Below are 24,945 nucleotides of genomic sequence, written 5' to 3'. Positions count from 1 at the left end.
CTTCTCCTCCCCCTCCCACTGAAAATCCTCCATGTGATGTCCATTTCTCTGATTCTGTTACTGTTCTAGTTGTTTGTTTAGCTTTTGTTTTTGTTTTTTTAGGTTCAAGTTGTCGATAGTTGTGAGTTTGTTGTGATTTTACTGTTCAGTTTTTTATCTTCTTCTATTTCTTAGATAAGTCCCTTTAACATTTCCTATAGTAAGGGCTTGGTGATGATGAAGTCTTTTAACTTGACCTTATCTGGGAAGCACTTTATCTGCCCTTCCATTCTAAATAATAGCTTTGCTAAATAGAGTAATTTTGGATGTTGGTCCTTACCTTTCATGACTTCAAATACTTCCTTCCAGCTCCTTCTTCCTGTAAGGTTTCTTTTAAGAAATCAGCTGATAGCCTTATTGGCACTCCTTTATAGGTAACTCCTTTCAAGATTCTCTCTTTAATCTTGGGTTAATTTAATGATGTTAAAATTTAACATCATTGTGTGTGTTCCTCTTTGGGTCCAATTTCTTTGCGACTCTGGGTTTCCTGGAAGTCTATTTCCTTCACCAGATGGGGGAAGTTTTTCTTCATTATTTGTTCGAAGTTTTCAACTTCTTGCTTTTGTTCTTCTTCTGGTGCCCCTATGCTTCTGATGTTAGAGTACTGAAGTTGTCCTAGAGTTTCCTAAGCCTGTCCTTATTTTTTAAAATTCTTATTTCTTCATTCTATTCCAGCTGGATATTTACTTCTTCCTTTTGTTCCAAATCGGTCATTTGAGTCCCAGTTTCCTTCACTTAACTGTTGGTTCCCTGTATATTTTTGCTTTATTTCACTTTGGGTAGCCTTCATTTTGCAACCAAGCTCAATAAGTTCTGTGAGCATCCTGATTACCAGTGTTTTCAACTCTGCATCAGATAGGCTGGCTACCTCCTCGTTGCTTAGCTCTTTTTCTGGAGTTTTGATCTGTTCTTTCATTTGGGACATATTTCTTCGTCTTAGCGCACCTATTATGTTATAATGGGGCGGGACCTTAGGTATTCACCAGGGTGAGGCAACCCTCGTTGCTGCATTGTAGCGCTGTCTGTGTGGGAGGGGTCAGAGAGGGAACAATGTAGCTCGCTTGCTTGGCTCTAGTCTCACTTTCTAACAAACTCTCTTGTGTGAGACCGGGAGATTCACCTGCCATGGCAACCCCTGCGTAGTTTACAGCTAGCTTTGAGTCTTTATTTTCCTGTTCAGCCAGCCCCGCCTCGCTGGCAGGGTCTGCCACCTTGCCGTGCATCCTCTCCACTTGGCTGCCCATCTCCTACCATTCTGGGTGAATGTTTCTTTAACTCCTTGGTTGTCAGAGTTCCATGCAGTGTGATTTTCTGGCACTTCTGGTTGTTTATTATTTTTAGATTGGTTGTTATCCTTTTGGTTGTGTGAGGAAACAAAGCATTTCTACATATGCCTCCATAGTGGCATGAACTCCTGTTTTCTACCTTTCCACTAACATTTAATGAGCATCCATTGTGTGCCTGTACTTTGTCAGTGATGTGACGTGGTCACTGACTTCAGGGGTCTTGCAAACAGGGCGAGGTAGAATTAGAAAAAAAGAAAGAAGATAAATAAAGTAGCATAATAACGCAATTGACCTATATTTTGTGGTTTGAGGACTTGAGTGATTACAGAGTGGGGACTGGGAAGGCTATAGAGAGTTGAGACTGAAGAAGTAGGCTGGTATTAAGGGCCTTGCATGATGATTAAGGCAACTTTATTCTGTATGTCCGAGGTTTTCAAACTTCAGTGTATACAAGAATCACCTGAGATAACTGTTTAAAATATAGATTCCCATGCCCCATCTAAGAAGATTCTAATTCAGCTGATCTGGGGTAGGACTCCATAATTTTCTATTTTTACAAATATCTCTGGTTTTGTTCAGGTGGTCAATATTTGAAACAATATTTTAGAGATAAATATCATTCTCAAGTTTTCCAAGTAGTGCTAGGAATGAAACGGAAAATATTGGGAAAATACTCTCTTTATTATTTTTTAAGACTTTATTTATTTTCAGAGAGGGGAAAGGAAAGAGAAAGACAGGGAGAGAAACACTGATCAGTTGCCTTTTGGATGCCCTCAAATGGGGACCTGGCCTGCAACCCAGGCATGTGCCCTGACTGGGAATCAAACCTGTGAGCTTTCAGTTCACAGGCTGGCACTCAATTCACGGGGCCACACCAGCCAGGGCAGAAAATATTCCCTTTAAATGGCATCAATTTTTACTGTTCTGAAGCTGACAAGGTCATCAGCTGAGAGAGAGGTAGGGGTGCACAGGAGCTAAAAGAGAGCCATTGTAGTAAACTCCAGGAACTGACCAAGAATACACAAAAGAGTTCCCAGTACTGACAGTCCACTTGAGGCTGAACACCATAAATGTGCAGTAGCATCAGTTATTTTTCTGTCTATAAATTAAAATAATACCTGCTTAGTAATTATTATAAAGATTTAATTACATGTTTAATACAGTAAGTGATCTGAATAATATACCAGAAGGGTTCAACAACAGATTAGACAATGCAGAAGAAAGAATAAGTCAGTGAAGTATATGATTGTCTAATTACCTTGCTAAACACCTGAAACTAATAGAAAACAATACTGAATGTAAAATATAATTTAAAAAAATAAATTTTTAAAAAAGAAGTCAGCTCAAAGACAATGGAGTAGAATCCAGCAGAGCAGAAAGAAATAAGAATGAAAGTAAGTGAAGATAGCTTAAGGTACCTACAACACAATATCAAACAGACAAAGTTCACATCAAAGGGCTCCCAGAGGAGAAGAGGGCAGAAATCTTATTTGAAGAAATAATAGCCAAAAACTTTCCTAACCTAGGGAAAGAAACAGATCCAGAAAGCCCAGGGAACTCCAAATAAAAGGAACCCAAAGAGACTAACATCAAGACACATTACAATCAAAATGTCAAAAGTTAAAACAAGAAGTCCTAACCAGTGTGGTCAGTTGGTTGGGCATCATCCCACAAAGCGAAAGATTCAACTCCTGGTCAGGGCACAGGCCTGGATTGTGGGTTCCATCCCCAGTCAGGGTGCATGCAAGAGGCAACTGATCAATGTTTCTCTCTCACATCAACATTTTTCTCCCTCTCCCTCTCTCCCTCTACCCTCTTCTCTCTCTAAAAATAAATAAAATCTTTAAAAAAAGTTAAAACAAAGAGAGACTATTGAAAACAGCAAGAGAAAAACAACTTGTTACCTACAAGTGAACCCCCATAAGGTTATCAGCAGATTTATCAGAAGAAACTTTGCAGGCCAGAAATGGCAAAACATATTCAAAGTGCTAGGTAAAAACAAGTAACTTGCAACAAAGAATACGCCATCTAGCAAAGTTATTATTCAGAAGTAGAAAGATAAAGAGTTTTCTAGACAAGCAAAAGCTAAAGAGGAGTTCATCGCCACTAAACCAGCCATGCCAAAAAATATTAAAGGGACTTCTTTAAGCTGAAAAGAAAGGCTGCTAAATAGTAACAAGAACATATATGAAAGAATAAATCTCACTGTAAAGTTAAATATATAGTAAACATGGATTAATCACTGATAAAGTTAGTATGTAAATTAAATGACAAGAGTAGTAAAAATAACTATGATTACGTTAATTAAAGGATACATAAAATAAAAATAAAAATTTAACATCAAAACCATAAAAAAGGAGGAGAAATAATGTTGGCCTTTACAAAGGGGTCAAACTTAAATTGTTATCAACTCAAAAGGGATTACTATAGTTATAAATTGTATGTAAGCCTCATGGTAACGACAAAGCAAAAATCTATAGCAAATACAGAAAAGAGAAAGAGAAAGGAATGTCAACACTAAAGAAAGTCATGAAACCACAAAGAAAGAGAAGGAACACCTAACTACAAAAACAGCAAGAAAACAATTAAGAAAACAGCAATAAGCACAAACCTATCAATAATTACTTTAAATGTAAATGGACTAAATTCTCCAATCAAAACACATATAGCAGTTGAATGGCCAAAAATAAAAAGACCCATCTACATGCTCCCTACAAGAAACTCACTTTAGATGTAAGGATACACACACAGACTGAAAATAAAACAATGGGAAATAATATTCCATGCAAATGAAAACCAAAAGAAAGCTGGAGTAACTATTATCAAATAAAATAAACTTCAAAACAAAGACTATAATAAAAGACAAAGGATATTACATAATGATAAATAGATTAATCCAACTAGAAAGTATAACATTTGTAAGTATTTATGCACCCAACATAGAAACACCTAAATATATAAAGCAAATATTAACAGACCTGAAGGGAAAAACAGACAGCAACATAACAATAGTATGAGACTATTATCCCACTAATATCCCACTTACATCAATGGGTAGATCATCCAGACAGAAAATCAATAAGGAAACACTGGCCTTAAATGACCCATTAGATCAAATTGATTTAACAGATATTTACAGAACATTCCATACAAAAACAAGAGAATATACATTCTTCTTAAGTTCACATAAAACATTTTCCAAGGTAGGTCATATCTTAGGCCATGAAACAACTCTTAATAAATTTAAGAGGGATGAAATAGTATCAAGCATCTTTTCTGACCACAATGATTTGAAACTAGAGATTAATTACTAGAAAACTAGAGGGGCCCTAGCTGGTGTGGCTTAATGGCTGAGGCCTGGTCTACGAAACAAAGGGTTGCCAGTTCGATTCCCAGTCTAGGGCACATGCCTGGGTTGCAGGCCAGCAGGAGGTAGGCAAGAGGCAACTACACATTGATGTTTCTCTCCCTCCTCTCCCTCCCTAAAAAATAAATAAAATCTGCCCCCCTGCCCCCACAAAAAAAGAAAACAGAAGAAAACTAGAGGGGACAAAAAGGGGAAATTGGGACAACTGTAATAGCATAATCAAAATTAATTTTAAAAATAAAAAACTGGAAAACATGCAAATATGTGGAGATTAAACAACATGCTACTGAACTAATGAATTAAAGAATAAAAAGAGAAATTAAAAAATACCCTGAGACAAATGAAAATGGAACATACCAAAACTTATGGGATACAGCAAAAGCAGTTCTAAAAAGAAAATTCAGTGATAAATGCCTATACCTCAATAACAAGAAAACTGTCAACCTAACTATACACCTCAAGGAACTAGAAAAAGAACAAAGTCCTGAATTAGAAGGGGGGATACAACATAGAGCAAAAATTAATGAAATACAGACTAAAATGTCAATAAAAAAGATCAACGAAATGAAGAGCTGGTTCTTTGAAAAGAGAAAGAAAACTGAAATCCTTTATCTAGGTCCACTTAGGAAAAAAGAGAGGACTCAAACACATATAATCACAAACACTGACTGCCAACAAAGTGGACAACCTCAAGGAAATTGATAAATTCCTAGAAACATACAACCTACCAGGACTGGATCATGATTAAGATAAAAAATCTGAACAGACCAATCACTAGGAAGGAGAATGACTCCATAATCAAAAATCTCCCAATAACCAAGAGCTGAGGATCACCACCAAATGGCTTCCCTTTGGTTAAATTCTACCAAACATTCAAAGAATACTAATTGTTCTCCAACTCTTCCAAAAAATACAAGAGAAAGGAATTCTTCCAAATTCATTTCACAAGGCTAGCATTACCCTGGTGTGGAAACCAGATGAGGATGCCACAAGAAAAGAAAATTACAGGCCAATATCCCTTGTGAACAAATTCAAAAACCCTCAACAAAATACAGATGACCCATAACAACACAGAGTTTGTGGAGCTGACCACCCATGAAGTTGAAAATCGACATACAACTTTTCATTCCCCCAAAACTTAACTATTGATAGGCTACTGTTGGCCACAGCCTTGCTAGTAACAGTCAATTAACACTTACTTTGTACTATGTGTTATGTATTGTATTCTTACAATTAAGTTAAGCTACAGAAAAGAAAATGTAATTAAGAAAATCGTAAGGAACCCTGGCAGGTGTAGCTCAGTGGATTGAGCATGGGCTGCAAACCAAATGGTTGCTGGTTCGATTCCCAGTCAGGGCACAAGCCTGGGACAGGTCGCCAGTCGGGGCTGTACGAAAAGCAACCACACACTGATGTTTCTCTCCCTCTCTTTCTCCCTCCCTTCCCATCTCTCTAAAAATAAATAAAACCTTAAAAAAATAAAATCCTAAGGTAAACATGTTAAAAATTTTGTGTATAAGTGGACCTACACAGTTCAAACCTGTGTTGTTCAAGGGCCAACCCACTCTCTGTCTCTTTCACCCTTCCTCTCTGGTGAGGATTAAAACACACAAACACAAAAGGATCACACATCATGATCACAAGAGGGGTTTACTGCTGGGATGCAAAGATGGTTCAAAATGAGCAAATCAGTCAATATGATATATACCACATTAACAACACAAAGGATAACAATCTCAACACATGCAGAAAAAACATTTGACAATATTCAACATCCATTTATGATAAAAACTCTTTCAGGTGGGTAAAAAGGAATATATTTCATCATGAAAAAGGCCATATATGACAAACACACAGCTAATATAATGGTGAAGAGTGAAAAGCTTTTCCTTTAAGACCAGGAACAAGACTCACCACTTTTATTTAACATGGTACAGAGTCATGTACCACTTAATGACAGGGATGTGTTCTGAAAAACGAGTAGGTGATTTCATCACTGTGCAAATATCACAGAGTACACTTACACAAATCTAGATGGGACAGCCTATTACCATCCAGGCAATATGGTATAGCTATTGTTTCTTGGACAAAAGCCTGTATAACATGTTACTATACGGAAGAACAGGCAATTAATCAAACACAAGAGAAAATGATGCAGTCAAGAATGAGGTAAACACAAGATGCATGAAAATGTATGAGGACGCTGCCAGTTTAACACAGCATACTGTTTTACAGCAAACTTTTTATAAGCAGAAAGAGTACACTCTAAAATAACAATAGAAAGTACAGCATAGTAAATACATAAACTGTAACAGTTGTTTGTTAGGTATTATGTACTATACATAATTGTATGTGATGTACTTTTATACAGCTGGCAGTGAAGTAAGTTTGTTTACACCAGCATTACCACAAGCACGTAAGTAATGCATTTCACTACAACATTATGACAGCTAGAACATCACCAGGCAACAGAAATTTTTCAGCTCTATTTTAATATCATAAGACCACCATCATATGTGCTGGTTCTTCATTGACTGAATCATCATTTTGCAGCACACAACTGTATTGTTAGTCCTACCCAGACTAAATTGGAAAGAAGTAGAACTGTCACTGTTTGCAGATAACATACTACATGGGAAACCCTAAAGAGTCCACCAAAAAATTGTTAGAATAAACTTACTCAGTAAAGTTGCAGGATACAAAACCAATATATAAAAATCTGCTGCATTCCCAAATGCTAATAACAAACTATTTCTGAGTCTTCAGAAACAATCCCATTTACAACTACATCAAAAAGAATAAAAGCCCTGGGCAATAGGGTTCAGTTGGTTTTAGCGTTATCCTATATATTGAAGGATCACAGGTTCAATCCCAGGTTGGGGCTCACATGAGAAGGCAACCAGTCAATGTTTCGCTCTCTGTCTCTGTCTCTGTCTGTCTGTTTCTCTCTCTCTCTCTTTGTCCCTCTGCCTCCCTTCCCCCCTCCCTCCCTCCCTCCCTCTCTCTGCTTCCCTTCCTCTCTCTCTATAAGAAAAAAAATGTCCTCAAGTGAGGATTAAAGAAAAAAAAGAATACCCTGAAATTAACCAAAGAGGTGAAAGACCTGTATATTGAAAGACTGTGAGACATCAATGAAAAAAGAATTAAAGACACAAATAAACAGAAAGATATTCTGTGCTCATAGATTGGGAGAACTGATATTGTTAAAATGTCTATAACTACCCAAAGCAATATAAGAATTAAATGCAATCTCTATCAAAATTCCAATAAGCATTTTTCACAAACAATCCCCAATATTTTATAGAATGATAAAAGACCCTGAATAACTAAAGCAATCTTGTGAAAGAACAACAAAACTGGAGTCATTATATTTCCTGATTTCAAACCAGACTACAAAGCTTTCGTAATTAAAACAGCATGGTATTGGCATGAAAACAGATACGTAGGTCAATGGAACAGAAAGAACAGAAATAAACTTAAGGGGGCACTGGCTAGGTAGCTCAGATGATTAGAGCATCCTCCCAATATACCAAGGTTGCAGGTTCAATTCCCAGCCAGAGCACATACAAGAATCAACCAATGAATGCACAAATAAGTAGAAAAACATATCAATCTTTGTCTTTCTCTCTCTCTTTCCCTTTCTTTCTAAAACAATAAATAAAAAATAAATAAACTTACACATATATGGCTAATTAATTTGTGATAAGGAAGCCAAGAATATACAATCTGGAAAGGACAATGTCTTCAATAAATGATGTTAGGAAAATTGGACAGCCACATGCAAAAGAATGAAAATGAACCACTGTCTTAAACCATACACAAAAATTATCTCAAAATAAATTAAAACTTAAAACATAACACCTGAAATTATAAAACTCCTAGAAGAAAACAGATGGTAAGTCCTCTGATAAGGGTCTTAGCCGTGATTTTTTTAATTTAACACCAAAAGCAAAGGCAACAAAAGCAAAAAATAAATGGAACTACATAAAAAGCTTCTGCACAGCAAAGGAAGCAATCAACAAAATGAAAAGGCAATGTACTAACAGGAGAAAATACTTCCAAATCATGTATCTGATAAGACGTTAACACCCAAAATATAATATATAAAGAAGTCACAACTCAATAGCAAAAAGCAAACAATCTGATTTTAAAAATGGGCAGAATATCTGAATCGACTCCCCCCCCCCAAAAAAAAGACATACATATTGCCAACAGGTACATGAAAACATGCTCTACATCATTAGTCATCAGGGAAACGCAAATCAAAACAATGAGGTATCACCTCATACCTGTTATGATGGTTATTATCAAAAAGACAAGACATAGCCCTGGCTGGTGTACTCAGTGGATTGAGCACGGGCTGTGAACCAAAGGGTTGCTAGTTCGATTCCCAGTCAGGGCACATGCCTGGGTTGCAGGCCAGGTCCCAGTGGGGGCCATGTGAGAGGCAACCACACATTGATGTTTCTCTCCCTCTCTCCCTTCCTTCCCCTCTCTCTAAAATTAAATAAAATTCTTAAAACAAAATATGATTTAAAAAAAAAAAAAGACAAGACATTGTTGGCAAGGATGTGGAGAAAAGGGAACCCAGTGCAGTGTTGGTGGGAATGTCAATTAGTACAGCCACTATGGAAGACAGGGTGACAGTTCCTCAAAAAATTAAATAGAACATTTCAACAGTGAAAATTTCTCAAATTATAATTAGAAGGCTCTCTAAGACCTTATTTTACAGATAAGAAAACCCAAATGCAGAGAAATTAAGTAATGTACTTGCTCAAACCATAGAGCCATAGTCACAGTTATACCAGAACCTAGTACTCCTGCCCCGCGAGTTTTCCCATTCTACTCTATGCCTAAGACAGAAGTGTTTTCTCTACCTAAGAAAAAACCCTAACACTTTTTACATAAGGAAAAAAGCATGTAGTATTTCTTGGTTGGCAAAACAAACAAACAAACAATCAAGCAAACTCCTGACCCACGTGGCTCAGTTGGTTGGGCATCGTCCCACAGGGCACATGCCTGAGTTGAGGGTTCAGTCCCCAGTTGGGGCACGTATGAGAGGCAACCGATTGATAGTCTCTCTCACATCGACATTTCTTTCCCTTTCTTTCTCCCTCTCTTCCCTCTTAAAAAAACAAAACAAAACAAAAACAAACAAAAAAACGAGCATTTTTTGCCACTCTATCCTATAGAAGGTCCTAATACAATGTTAATGATATGTAAGTTGTCATCACCTAAACCATTATACAGAGAACTTGTAAATATGTTTTAAATAGACCAAACACAGTACAATTTAAATTCCAGAGAAAACAATCTTGTTCTATATTACAAAAATACTGAGAAAATGTATTTTAGGAGTATATACAAAGAACAAATTTTATGAATCAGCTTCAACATTTTTTATGTGATCTATTATATTATTTATTAATCAAAGATAAAGATCTTTGCCTCTTAGTCAATTCTTACAACTCACCTACACAATATTCACTATTAACACTATTATGCAAGAATAAACTAAAATTAGCTCTACATAAACTCCACAGCTTGTACAATGTTAAGATAAAATTTGTACCCAGGTCTGCCTAAATCAAAAGCATGTTCTATTGTTGTTATATGCAAATGTTTCCAAAATGGGCCTCAGAATGTGGTTAAACTGTTGGAGTACTGATGAAGAGGAATTAAACTTCTGAATGCAGAGTACCTTCAGCAACCTCTTCCATCCTATCAAGACACAATCTTTCCCCAAAGATAAATCTTGGAAACTGGGTCTCTAATGAGTTTCCCTGGTAGAGAATATTTTGCATGTCTTGTCACAACATTTCTGGGAAGAAATTCAGTGTGACTTGGTGACTCTACTGGGAGAGTACTCTTGGAAGCTTGTGCTTGGTTGGTTTCCTTTGGACTTTACCAGTGTGCCTTCTTCCTCTGCTTATTTTGCTTTGTACCCTTTCACTGTAGTAAATCACAGCCGTGAGTATAACTAAAAAACAAAAACAAAAACAATCTTTAAAGGGTTCACTAGTCAGGTTAATATTTGAAAAGCATGCAAATTCAGGTCTAAAATTATTTTTGTACATTATGTATTTTCTCTAGAAGTTCATCAGACGTTCTTCATGTAACTTGGTGTTAAAAAGAAAAAGCAAATGCAAATAGAAGAACCAATGCTTAACTTCAAAAAAGACTGCATCTCGAGTTGTCTTAAAACTCACAAATAGACAAAAGCCAGAAGAGACAAAACTGCTTTCATGATACAAAAACAAAGTTGTTTTATGGACTTAGTCATTCTTATCTCTATGAGCTTCTAAAGGCATCTGTTTCCCCAGACTAAAATACGTATGTACATTTATTTTTAAAATTAATTCAGCTTATTTCTTAATTTGATGTATTTCCAAACATATATTTTTTATGTGCATAAAAAAATAAGAGATGAAATATACAGAGTAGGGAAGAATGATGAATGAAAAGCTGTATCACGCATTAAAAGCAAGTTACTCATTCCTGAAAGAACATTCTTGGCAAAATCCTAGACTGTATTAGTGGACCAAACATCTGAAGATCCTGTATATTCTGCCATCTGACAGCAAGCATCCTTTCAGCATCAAGTTTTATTTCACAATACACTGAAATATAATAGCAACAATATCATTACTACCACTGTTTGTACTTCTGTTCTTAAGTCACAGGAATGAGACATTAGCAGCAGCATAATTTGACAATAGATCCTTCCCGTTTCTTAATATGGTCTTTGTTTTTACTTTCTTTTCTACTTGTAACTGGGTATTATTAATATATTCACACTCCCCAAAATAATTGATTTCATCTGGATTACTTGATAAAGAATATCTGACAAAATATGGACTGGGTGATTTAGGTACAGTAATTACTAAAAATATTTTTACCCAAACATCTTTATATGGTTTTAAGAAATAATTTCTACCACTTACTGTCTGAGAGATAATATATAAACATTTATCAATCATTTAACAAGAACAAACTTCCCATTTTTTCCAAAATAAAGTGTAAGTCTTCAGGAAAAGAAACAAAAGGCAAAAAACTGTCTAAGTGATCAACATCTCTGGTCCCTTGTCCTTATCTACAATGGTAAATTTATTTACTATCAATATAACTATATTATAACACTCTTCCCCATTAATTTATATTCTCTTGCTTTTAAAAGATCAAAATCTAGGAATAATTCAATTTTCTTAATAGTTTAACAGCTGTGACCAAAAAAACTCACTTAGGTTGGACTGTCACCTATGTGGTCTACTTAAGTCCCACAAAAATTTGCAGCTCCTGGTAGTATCTACCTAAAATCTTCTCACTAATGTGGAACATTCTACTTTAACTTCTCCATCTTTGCCCTTGTTTTTCCCCAATAAAATATGTGATTTTGGACTTGTTATATAAAATTAAATGGAAGTTCTTTGCCTAAGGAGAAAGGGGCCAAAGGAAATGTTATTTTTTTGATAAGGTTGTACATTGGTAACCATAAGCTATGAGTCTTGAATCCATTTTCAGGAGATATAAGTGACCTTCTGGTTCTCTGTATATGTATATTTATTTTAACATGAAAAAATCTTTTTAATAAACATGCCACAGGGGAAATATATATATATAGTATATATATACACAAATAAAACTTGGTTGTACAGGTCCCACACGGAAAATAGCTTTATCACTTTTATTATACCCATTTTCCTTTTAAAAAGTTAATACATGGGGGAGGGGTGTTTAAGGGGACTAAATGGTAATGGAAAAAATATATTAAAAATACACTTTTTTAAAAAAGGCAATACACCAAAATCCCAATACTCTCAAATAACTGTTAGAAATTAATCTGTATTATTTTTTAATGGTTTTATTTATTTTTAGAGAGGGGGAAGGGAAAGAGAAAGAGAAAGAAATATCTATGTGTAAGAGATACACTGATCAGGCTGCCTTTCCCACACCCCCAATTGTGGATCTGGCCTGCAACGCAGGCATGTGCCCTGACTGGGAATAGAACCGGTGATCTGTTATTTCACAGGTCAGCACTCAATCCACTGAGCCACACCAGCCAGGACTATTTCATTATTTCTATCTTGACTTATTCTCTTTCCAGTACAGAAACTAGATCTAGATACAAAATCTAACATAGTATCATAAAAATATTATTGCTAAAGATAATTATGAGGTTTCCAATAGGTAAACAATAAGTAAAATTCTAGTACACTGACTACTGAACAGATGATATATTAACTAAACCATTTCTTAAAGATGTGTTAGTTATATTAAACACTCATAAAAAATTACCAGATTAAAAGTTTTCAAGAACTATTCCCAAAGATTTATAGACTTCTTAATGTCCTTTCATAATTAAAGCTTCATTTTGTTGTGATCAGATAAGCTAATCAATGCCCACTTACAGAAGTTAAACTTTATCAGCTTCCTTAGTAGCTCAATGAAAATTCACATAACCTAACATAATGATAAGTATTTATATCATTAATCATTCAATTAAAAAGCCACATTTCAATACAGGGACACAGTCACAAACACTTAAGTTTCTCTTTTTATTCTTAAGTAAGGAGTTCCTCATTTTATTTTGATGGGAATTTCTCCTTATTACCTGTGTTACAACACCTTTCTGTATCTACTAACAAAGCACTTTGTCTAAGATCAGTGATGTTTGAAATTACAAAAACAGTGTATCATTTTCAAAATTTGCCAAATTGCTCTTCCCGTTTCAGCAATTATACACTACTCAGCAACTTCCTTTTCCATCACGTATTTTAAAATATTTATTGCCAGCTGCATCAAATCTAAGTCACAGCAAGAAGGTTAGAATTGAGAAGGCACTTGGCTAAAATCCAGGAATCCTGAATCCTGATCTTAATCTGCTTTATGCTGGTTGCCTCTTCACCCTTACTGGACGTCTCTGGGAAGAATATGAATAGAAGAAAAGACCAGGCACCCACACACTGTTACTATAAAGCTTTTGTTACCAACTTCAAAGTCCCCTGTGAACTAGGCTGGTCTGCATGGAAGGCTTGCCAAGCTTAAGGTGAATCACTTGGATATTCTTAGCTGTGTTTCCTCCTGTAAACCTATGCTCAAATCTCAGCCACTGGTGAAGAAAGGCCAGTCTAGCAACATATGAAGGAAAACTAAGCCAGTGGAAACATTCAGCTCAGAAACCCATTTAGCTCTGAATACCACAAACAAAACTTAAAAAATCAGAAAGAAAAAGGAAAGACAAAACAGGACAACAATGAAGAGATGGGGGCAAGGCATTCTGGGCAAGGGAATTTAAAGGGTAATTATGCTACCATTAATGTTAAGATTATAGGTAGAGAAACCAGAATTCTTTAATGTAACATAAATCAAGTATGCAATCAGTAGTTGGAAACAAAGGAGGAGGGGACAGCTTGGTAAAACCAAACAGTAAAGTGTAAAAGAAGAGTGCTGCTTTAATGTTTAAGATTAAAGAGCACAGGCTTTATTTAGAATTTCAATTCTGGGTGTACCACTGTTTAGCTGAGTGACATTAATGAAGCTTTCCAAATCTGTTTCTCCCGCTGTAAAACAGATATTAACATCAGAGGGCTCTTTTCTGGCACACAGTAAATGCTGAATATGTGGTAGCTTTTAATAAGCATTAGTAAAACAAAACAAAAACATGTCATATTTAGATATCTCATTTCTTTAAATTTATGAACCACTTGATGAAGGTAGGAGGAGGACAGCTTTGGCTGGCATGGTTCAGTAGACTGAGCACCAGCCTGCAAACCAAAGGGTCTCCAGTTCTATTCTCAGTCAGGACACTTGCCTGGGTTGCAGCCAGGTCCCCAGTATGGGGTACACAAGAGGCAACCCACACACTGATGTTTCTCTCCCTCTGTCCTTCCCTTCCTTTCTCTAAAAATAAATAAAACCTTTAAAAAGAAAGTACTATACAAAAGATCGTTAAAAAATTCAATACTAAATATTATGTCTGAGATTTGCTTCAAAATAATCCAGTGGGAACGAAACAATGGTCGTTAGTTGACAGAGCTGGGCATACACTATACTATTGTATTTCTGTGTATGTTTGAAGCTTTCCTAAATGAAAGATTTTTAAAAACTTCTTTCCTTTTAATTAGTATGGTTGGACAAGAAAACAAGTTCTAGCATCACTTTTACCTCTGATAGATCATGAATCTGAAAGATGAAAAGTAAATGAGAACATGAGACTATCCAATGGGTAGGTATAGAGAAAAATACCTACAAATAACATACTAAACATACCTACATTGATTGGGAGGAAGGGAAGTATTCAGATAAAAGCTGACAAATACCCATGAATTGGGGACAGTTAAAAATAAAAAGTGAAAAACAAGAGAGCATCAAACAGAATATAAGCATGTCTTAACAAATTCAACAATTCCTTCCTCTACATATTCTACACTTATTTTTTAAAGATTTTTTATTTATTTATTTTTAGAGAGACAAGAAAGGAGGGAGAAAGAGAGGAAGAGAAACATCAATCCGAGAGAGACATCTATTGGTTGCCTCTCACATACGCCCCATGCCCAGACTGGGGACTGAACCCACATTCCAGGCATGGGCCCTGGCCAGGAATTGAACCAGCAACCTCTTGCATTGCAGGATGACACCCAACCAACTGAGCCACACCAGTCAGGGCAACACTTATTTTTTAGTTTGTATAAACCAATAATTCTAAATGTATTAGTACAGCATGTATTTATATTAAATCAGATGTGAATTCTGTTGTAAAATGGAATATATTTCTTTGTGGTAAATTCATATTGTCACATGTGGAATTTTCTTTTACCAAGCAAGGTATACCCTGGAGATCCTTTCTAAATGTTTTTCTTCCTCTTTATCTTGTGAACTTAGGAGATGGAGAACATATCTTCACCCTCTGAAAACCTCTAAAAAGTCAACTAATAAGAGAAATGTACACAATAATCATTTATTAATAATTACCATGATAAAATAAACTGATTCAGACTTCGTGAAAAATAAGTTAATTGTGAGACTGTGTAACAGTCACAGACTATTGAGTACTACAAATGAGAATGAAAATGCTCTTCATATAAGTTTTTCCAATAATTCCCATGGGAAAAAATATTGATGTTCACATCTTCTAAACCAAAAAGTCAGTCTCGATGTAAATAATCTTCAACTATTAATACTATGTAAATTTCATACAGCAATTGGAGCAAGTTAAGTTTGCTTCTGGAAGAGTTCAGTTGTGTTCTACTTTTACCCCAGAAGTTAAGTAAATGTTTCAAACATTAAAATATCACACAATTATTTCTGTGGATAAGAGGAAAGCATTTATGCTAAGTAAAATTCTGCTTTAACAAGAGATAATTATTACTCAATGTTTCCCAACTGGCTGATTTTTAAAATTTTTATTTACTGATTGACTTTTAGAGAGGGGGGAAGGGACACGGGAAAGAGAGAGGGAGAGAAAGAAATATCGATTTGTTGTTCCACTTATTTATGCATTCTTTGGTTGATTCTTGTATCTGTCCTGACCAGGGACTGAACCTGGAACCCTGGCATATCAGGACCACACTTTAACCAACTGAGCTACCTGGCCAGAAATGCTATGTATTACCTTTTCTGTAAATTATTTACCAGAAAGTGCACAAATTAAATTGTGAGGCCTTCTAAGATTGTCAGATGATTTCTTTCTCCTGGCAAAATGTAATGGTCTGACAAAATCCAAAGGTGATGTTGAATACTTTGCTAGAGAAGAAATTCAAACGAACCTAAGTAATGTATGTGAAAGTTTTCTAAAAACTTGTAAAATGTGCTATGCAGTTATAAAATGGTGACACGTCCTAGCTGGTGCAGCTCAGTGGATTGAGTGTTGGCCTATGAACCAGAGGGTTGCCAGTTCAATTCCCAGTCAGGGCACACGCATGGGTTACAGGCCAGGCTGGGTCCCCAGTTGGGGGTGTGCAAGAAGCAACAGATTGATCTATCTCTCACACATTGATGTTTCTTTCCCTCTCTTTCTCCCTCCCTTACCCTCTCTCTAAAAATAATAAATAATCTTTAAAATGGTGATACAATTAATACATTTTTCTGATACCTCCTGCTTTCTATATTTCAAGTTTTAGAGTTTATTTATTCTCCAGTTACATGTACCAAAAATTCCCTGAAACAATTTTGTTTCTAAATGATCCCCTTCAAACTTGGAAAATAACTGTGATGGACAAACTTTTAATGTTTTAGAAGTTATAAGAAATACTCCTTTAAGTGGTGAAGTACAGTTACAACAGTTTTTAATACAATTGTAAGATATACAACTGAGAATTTCTTTTTTCTCTTTAATATGAAATACCTCAAACATATTAATTTCTAGTTTCTCAACATCAAAATTTGAAATGTAAGTTTAAATCATGGTTACATCACTTTTTTCTTTTAGCTAGTCCCTTTGAAACAAAAATACATACTATACAAAACAGATTATAAAAATTTCATTATAATAAGGGCACTCAACAAAAACTGGCTTCAAACATGTAACTCTCTTGGACTTCATAATAATGAATTCAGAAAACTGATTAAGTGATATACCAAAAGAATACATAATTCTCTTTAATAACATACATAAACATGTAGACCAAAGGAATTAAAACAACACAAAAATCATTAAGTGTCAACCATCACTGTACAACTTTCCTAACTTGCCCCTCAGAGACAATCCATTAAGTAAAGACCTCTTAGACTAATTTGCCACCTACCTCGAAGATTCTCAATTTCATCCTTAAGACATCATTACACCTGACACTATGTGACAGACCAAATCTAACCAACTAAAAAACCAGAGAAACTAAGACTTATGACAAAATTCAAGTCTTCTACCAAAAATACATACATGCATGACCCATGGACAAAGGTATGGGGATTGTCTGAGGGAGGGGCAGGGTGGAAGAGGGCAAAGGGGGTAAAGTGGGGACAACTTTAATAGCATAAAAATACAAGAAAAATAAATTAAAACTTCATTATATGCATGTACTCATTGAAAACAAAATTCAAGTCTTTTGAAAGCAGTATATTTAGTTTAGCACTAAAATCATATAATAAAATCATATAATAATTTGCCATACATATAATCTGTCAGGTACTTGGGTTTTATTAACTGCAAACAAAAATGTAACCTTAAATTTTAAAAATACTGCTATTGTATACAGTTCTCTCCTATTCAAACTTAAAAAGAGAATAGATTCAGACAAAACATCTTTATAGCATAAAGGTATCCTTCTCTACCCAAACCTTTATTTCCTTTCCAAAATTCAGTCATAGAACAGATTGGAATAATGTGGTTTACCACACTATGAACTTGATCTATGAACCCTCGCTACAGAAAAGCAGGAATTTAGAAGATTTGGCAAAGTTGTTATAAACTCCATCAAATAACTAGCGGTTTTATTAACAGAAAAGGATGTTTAAGAAAGCCTTTCCTGAGTAATTCTAGTTCATTCCAATCACTTCACTACTATATCTATTATTCACCTCACAAGATACAGCAGGTCCCTGAAAAATGTTTCATTCAACATCATTTCATTAGGATGTTGATGAGATGCCACAGGAACTTAATTCTTGTTTATATCAATTAGCCTATGGTAATACTGGTGTCATTATACATCTTTTCACTTAAAGTTGAAAAACTTATCAACTTAAGTGAAGTCTGACTGTATACTGCAGTTTATCTTCTGATCTGTAATTATTCTCAAATTGAGGGCATGATGAGAAAAAAACATATGCAAATCATATATGTGCTGATGTGGGTCTAATATCAAAACTAAACTAAAAAAGAAAAAAAGAAAAAACCCTTAAACTCAACAATAAAAAGACAACTAAATCAATTAAAAAACAGGCTAGGGATCTGAACAGACATTTCTCTCAAGATATACAAAATGGTAAAAATAAAAAAAATAAAAGATATACAAATGGTCAACAAGCATATGACAAGATGATCGATGTCACCTGTCATGACATGCAAATCAAAATCATAATGAGATATTGTACCTATCTACTTGGATAGCTATAATCAAACAGACAGACAATTAACAAGCATTAGTAAGAATGTGAAGAAACTGAATCACATTGCTGATCAGAATATAAATTACTGCAGCCACTTTGGAAAAGTTTGGCAGTTCCTCAAAAAGTTAAAACACAGTTATTATATAACCCAGCAACTGCACTCCCAGGCACATACCCAAGAGAAGTGAAAACCAATGTCCACAAAACAAGCTAAGAAACCAGACACAAAAGGTCACATACTGCATGATGATATTTATATGAAATGTCCAAAATAGGCAAATCCATAGGAACAGAAAGATTAGGGATTGCCAAGGGCCGGGTCATAAGAGGAATGGGAAATGACTATTAATGGGTATGGGTTGTTTTGGGGGGTAATGAAAGTGTTCTGGAATTAGAGAGTGAGGTTTGCACAACCTTGTGAATAAATTTAAAACCATTGCACTGTATACTTTAAAAGGGTGAAATTTATGGTTTGTAAATTATATTGTAATTTAAAAAAAATATTCAGGGTATGGATCACTGTACTTGGATATTTCCCACATAAAACAGATAATAAATGAGCTAACAGTTCACAACTGAATTATCCTAAAGACAATGGGCAAGTGTAGGAGTAGTTTAAAAATATTTGCAAATAAGAGTACAAGATAATTGGGAAAGCAGTGTTCATAAGTTTTTAACTTGAAACTACAAAAAAATAACATTCATTATCTACCCAATATCCAGACTCCATAAAGCAGATAAGCAGACATAAATAAGAGTCAACAGAGAAGTTCAGAGACACATGAAAATAAATCAAGCCCCGTTTACTGCAGTTTTAGGGCTAGTTGGCAAACCAGGAAAGAAAACCAATCTCGTTATTTTATATATACCTTTATTTACCACAGAAAATATTTTTCAGCTGTTTCTAAATACCAAATCCAACTTCTAAGGATGGAAATTTGTCAATACTAAGGATATTCAAAGAATATGTAACTGATTTTAGGAAATCCCAAAAATAGGTTTTGTACACTGAAATAATGTACAACCTCCAAATGAGCTTACTTAGAAGAGACACTCTTGTGGATGACAATATTGTTCCTGTAAAAGTGTTTTTAAAAAACAACCCACGTCACTGCTATTGGGTTCCACAACAGAATCCTTAAATAAAGGAAACATTCCTTCTCTGAGCTAAGGAGCAAGATTCCTTCTCTGAGCTCTGCAAGCTGCCTAACCAAAGACACTCCATTTTTTAACCTGCACTAGAAAATCCTACAGCCTATCCTACAATCCTACAGCTAATATCTATCTATGTCCCCTACATGAATCATGGACTGTAGTTTAAATAGACATTCTTGTCCGTTTCCATTTCTGCTTATTTGTTTTTCATGACAGGAATACCTTTTCCACATTCATCAAAATGAAGCAAAAATGTGCCACATTCTTCTTGAAGCCATCCTTCATTATCAGAAGACATTTCCTTCATTTCTAAAAACCCCCAGCATTTTCCTGCACCATGGTAAGTCACATTTTGCCCTGTACTACAATTGAATACATTGTATTTTCTCTAGGGACTAAAAAGTTCCTGAAGGTTAGGACAACTTTCCCAATATCTCTTCTTGCCCACAGAACCTGGTAAAAAGCAGATGCTTAAAAAATACTTAACTGAAGTACTTACCTAACTGCCTTTCCTTCCTAAAAATAACACTACTAAACAATCACTTGCCCAACTAAGTGATTAGGCAAGTACTCAGAAATGGCAAATCCCCATGGACACTGAACACTTAATTCTCACTTTGTAAAAAAAATTCAGGTCATCCTGTGTAGTCCCATAAGACTAAAAAGGGGAATGAGGGGCTGACATTATTCAGATGCTTCTTAGAACTGCTCCAGCTACAAGCACATTGGAGGGAATTAGGCCAATTTGAAATAACAACTCTGTCTAAGTCAAGGAGATTCATCCTGCTATCCTTCAGCTAAGCTAGAGCTAAGCTGAAATCACCTTTCCCTAATTGAGAAGAGCTTCTTGAGAATATAGCAAGAATGAGGAGCAACCAAGCAATAGGTTATATCACACCGGGCAGCACAGAGAGCGTCAATCTGAACTGATCATCCTTGTTCCAGGGGATGCCTCAATAATCACCTGGAGACCAAATATTCATCTTGACTGTAATCACTGTCTGAACCTGCTCCTAACTATAATTCAAATAAAACCTAGTAATGGAAACACCAACACCTCTACCTCCACAGTCTGAACCTGTCCTCCTCCCCCTTAAACAAAAATGGAAGGGAGAATTAAATTTCGGAAATGAGAATTCATTTTTAATCCTGTAACTGCTGTAAGATAAATATAGAAAATAAATGACCTCAAAATGTTAACATAATCAGTCAACAGAATCAAACAGAAGATTAACTGTTCAAAACAAATCCCATTAAAAAAAAAAGAGAAATTATTGCATCATCTGTTAGTGACAAACACTATGCATAGTTGTCTTTTGGACTGTAAGGATCGTGGCCAGCCCTTTTAAACACAGAAAGTTACCAATACAGTTGATTTTCTCGTAACTTTCCTCTTAAATTACATACAGGGTGGGGAAAAAATAGGTTTACAGTTGTTCATATGGAAAATAATAATAAACAATAATATAAGAATAAATGCTTTCATATGAAAATAATATAATAAATAAGAACAAATGCTTTCACATACAACTGTAAACCTACTTTTGCCACACCCTGTATAGTAAAGAGAATATATGAGACCCAAATGATCTTAGTTGGTAGACTATCAACCATATAACACTGTTCAGATTAAAATACTGCTCTGCACTCCGGACTCTTAATCATCTCCTGAACTTTACCACCTTGAAAAAGGAAATTTGAAGTTAAAAGTATGCTTTAAAAAAAACTAATCACCAGATTAATATCTTCCTTCAAAAATAATCTAAAATTTGATATTGAATTCAGATATTTACAGGATTTATTAGTCATTTTTAAAAAACCCTTGTCAAGCAGCAGTAAACTAACCACTAACACTAGCAATTACTGATAAAAAGGGGCCTGAGGCAGAAGGCTAGGATTCAAAGCAAACAGAATTAAAATAAGATAAACAACTCATTAAAACCATCAAAAGTAAAAGCAACAGTAACTTAAGAAATGTATAGGACTATGGTCATTAATTTCAAAATCATTTAAAAACAAGAAAGTCCTACTAAAAGAACCCAATCGCTAAAAAGTGAAGCAAATACAAAAACTAAAAATTCCTCAAAATAATTTAAGAATTTTGTATTAGCTTACAATTCTGAAAACTCATTAATTTCATTCCTTCTCAAAACCTTCTAAATGCCTTTTACAACTCTCTTATATGATGGCTACAAATAATACATAATTTGAAAGTGCTTAGGCAGATGTAACATTTCAGAGCAAGTGTATATGATAGGTTTGAAAGAATAAAACAAGTGGAGACAGAGCAGAGTAAATGATAACTGATAAACCAAAGGCTGATTCCTGGGGCAGAGCTGGGCTTGGATTGGCAGGAGGAAAATTTTAAAATATACCCACCAGACAAATTATAACAAAAATCTGATTCATGCCTTTAGTATTTACACAAGCATATGTTTTGAAATGTACTTTTAACCTTTGGACAACCAAAGTGATATCAGATACCTCAGAGTATTGTTGCTTATATATTAATTTTCATGTTAAACAGTCCAAATCTTCAACAAAATCCACATGCGTTTTCATAATGGAACTGCAGAGATGGAAGTGCTTATATTCTCTAAGTAAAGGTTACCCTATTTTTGACTTGTTTAAAGTTTCAGTTTTGCTTTATAACCCATTATAGAAAACATCTCTTGTGGGACATTGTAAAGGGCATACCCTCCTGTCAAGCCAGAAAGCTCAAACACAAAGACACTGAGCGAACCAAGTGCTGTAATTCTTCCAAACTGAGCCTCTCCAACACCCCCTCACCCTTCCCCCCAACAGATATGTCTATTAAATCAGTGTCTGTTCTCCCCCTCGCACAACAAAGAGAACTTCTCACCGCATGAAATTGCCGCTGAATGGACACCAGAAAGCAGGATTTGCATAATTCCTCCAACGAAACCCTGTCGGGAAGGAGGGGATGAGGGGCCCAAGCGAACGGATAGAATCTCCTGGATTCTGTCGGGGAAGACCTGGTTCCTAAGAGTACTCCCCACGGGTGGGGCCGGGGATGGAATTCTGGGCGTCCCCGAGGACTGGGCGTGGGGGACGAAGGACGACGAGAGAGCATTTCCCCACACATGAGCAGCACCGAAGCAAAGACGGGGAAATAACAATACTGAAGGACAGGAGAGTCAGACACAAGGATGCACTGGGGCTAGGGAGCGGCGGGCGGAGCGGAGACACCACACGGGCCACTTACTTTTTGGAGGGGGGTTAAATATATGAGTTAAGCCCTTATGGTCCCGCCGGCCGCCGCACAGAGGGAAACGGGACCTTGGGAGAGAACAGACAAAACACACAGTATGAGAGGCGCAGCTCGGCCGCCCGGCCCCTCCCGGGGCGCCCCAGTCCACACTCCCTCCTGCCCGTGGGGAAAAAGCCAACCCTGGGCAGCCCAAGGTCTGGGAGGCGAGGTGAGAACGAGGCTCTGGGCGAGGCGGCGGCTCCGGCAAATCCCCCGGGAGGCGACAAGAGCGACTAGTCTCGGTCTAGTCTCGGTCGACCCGGTCCCACCCCCCTCCCTCCCGCCGAGCACACACCAAACACAAATACACACACCGACCCGAGCGTCGAGGATTAACTCCCCCGCCGCCGCCGCCACCACCACCGTAGGCCGCTGAGGAAGTGCAGCCGCTGCCCCCCGCGGCCATGACACCCCACTTGGCTCGGTCAGGCGGACCCCGGGCCTGTGACAGCTCCGGCTCCCTCCGCCCCCATCTCCACCTCACGCCTCGCACGCGCCCGAGCGCCCGCCAGCCCGCCGCGCGTGCACGTGGGACCTGGGACGCGCGCCACTGCCGCGCGTGGGGGAGGGGCCGCGCGGAATGGGGAAGGCGCCCAGAAGAGCGGAGGATGGGACCCAGCGACTGCCCAACACACCCAGCCCCGCGCAGGGCTCTGCGGGACCGTGGCAGCGCCCACCGGTCAAGTGGCAGCACTGCCAGGCGAGTCTCCACAATAAGCGGGTGGCGGCGCCCAGCAGCCGGAGAAGGAGAGGAGGCGAAAAGGTTGGGGAGACAGGCTCTCCCGCCCGAGAGCCCGCCCCGGGAAGGGTGCGTGGAGGGGAGGGGCCGGTGCGCGCTCTCAGGCCCGTGCCCCGGAGAGCCCGCCTGGAGGTCGCGAGCGCCAGCACTCCAGGGGGTGGGGGAGGGGGGAACTCCGGAGCCAAAGAGGGCGGGCGGGCCGAAGCAGCAATTGCCTCTGCCCCGGCTCCCTCCCCACGTCCAGGGCGGCTGTCGGCGGGGCGGCCTGCAGGCCTGAGGTGGCTGGGAGAGGATCTCACCTACACAGTGAATGAGCTTGTGGCGCCACGAGTCCAGTTCCTGCCGAAAGCCGCGTCTCTCAGCGGAGCACTGCTGCCGCCTACATACCCTCGCCATCTTCTGCCGCCCTCCCGGCCCTACCTCCGTCGCGGCCCCGCGCACGCCCAGACGCGTCGCCCCGGGGCCGCGCACGCACCCGCGGCCTGGGCGTCGCACCTCCCGCCAGGGGCGACGCGGGACAGGGTTGGTGTCACCTCTCGTTGGCCCCGTCGTGGCCCAGGGGGCAACCTGGGTGCACACTCTCCCTGCTCACAACGCTGGGCAGCCGGCCAGACTGCGTTCACCCCATCCCTTGGCCATGCCTGCCGCCTCCTCTAGCCGTCCAGGAAGGTGCCTTCCCCCGTCCGGAGCTCAGCCCATCCGACTTCGCGCTCCCGCGGCCGCCCAGTCCACCAAGGCCACGGCTGCCCCTTCCTTTTCCTTACCGAGGCTTTTTGTTTTTTAAACCAGTCCCATTTATCACTTCCAACCTGCCTATCGCCAGACACCAACTGTTGCAAGTTCCTTGGAAACTGGTCCTCTGAACTCCGTGGAAACTGCTCCTCCTAGGAGTCTGTTTAAGAAGCAAAATTAAGCCCGATGCCCATGGAGGCACGGAGCCCTAAATTTCAAAAAGGTGAACGGATAGATTTTATTAAGTCATTGGAAAGCTTAGACAACATTAGAAAATCCAGTTAAAGTTGTAACCAAGTCTTCATGTACA

At 37.8% G+C, this 24,945-nt stretch overlaps 1 protein-coding gene across 13 annotated transcripts in view; it reads right to left on the bottom strand.

The window, feature by feature from the left end:
* The window catches only part of LCOR (ligand dependent nuclear receptor corepressor), a 134,259-nt gene extending 109,925 nt beyond the window's left edge, over positions 1 to 24,334 (bottom strand). For 3 of the 13 annotated variants that reach the window (XM_045853858.1, XM_045853859.1, XM_045853872.1), the window contains exon 1: positions 24,203 to 24,332. In XM_045853858.1, the coding sequence (XP_045709814.1) occupies positions 24,203 to 24,299 (97 nt within the window). In that variant the 5' untranslated portion in view covers positions 24,300 to 24,332. Of the gene's footprint in view, positions 1 to 10,600; positions 10,673 to 23,119; positions 23,194 to 24,202 lie in introns of all 13 variants that reach the window. The other 10 variants (XM_045853861.1, XM_045853863.1, XM_045853869.1 and 7 more) reach the window with 8 other exon arrangements.
* Between the last annotated feature and the right edge of the window lie 611 nt (positions 24,335 to 24,945).

Source organism: Phyllostomus hastatus, unplaced genomic scaffold (assembly GCF_019186645.2).
Source record: "Phyllostomus hastatus isolate PE091 unplaced genomic scaffold, TTU_PhHast_1.1 phas_scaffold_1066, whole genome shotgun sequence".
In the NCBI taxonomy this organism is placed as follows: Eukaryota; Metazoa; Chordata; class Mammalia; order Chiroptera; family Phyllostomidae; genus Phyllostomus; species Phyllostomus hastatus.
Note: the sequence above shows the minus strand (reverse complement) of the source record. Positions and strands in the feature narration are given on the sequence as shown.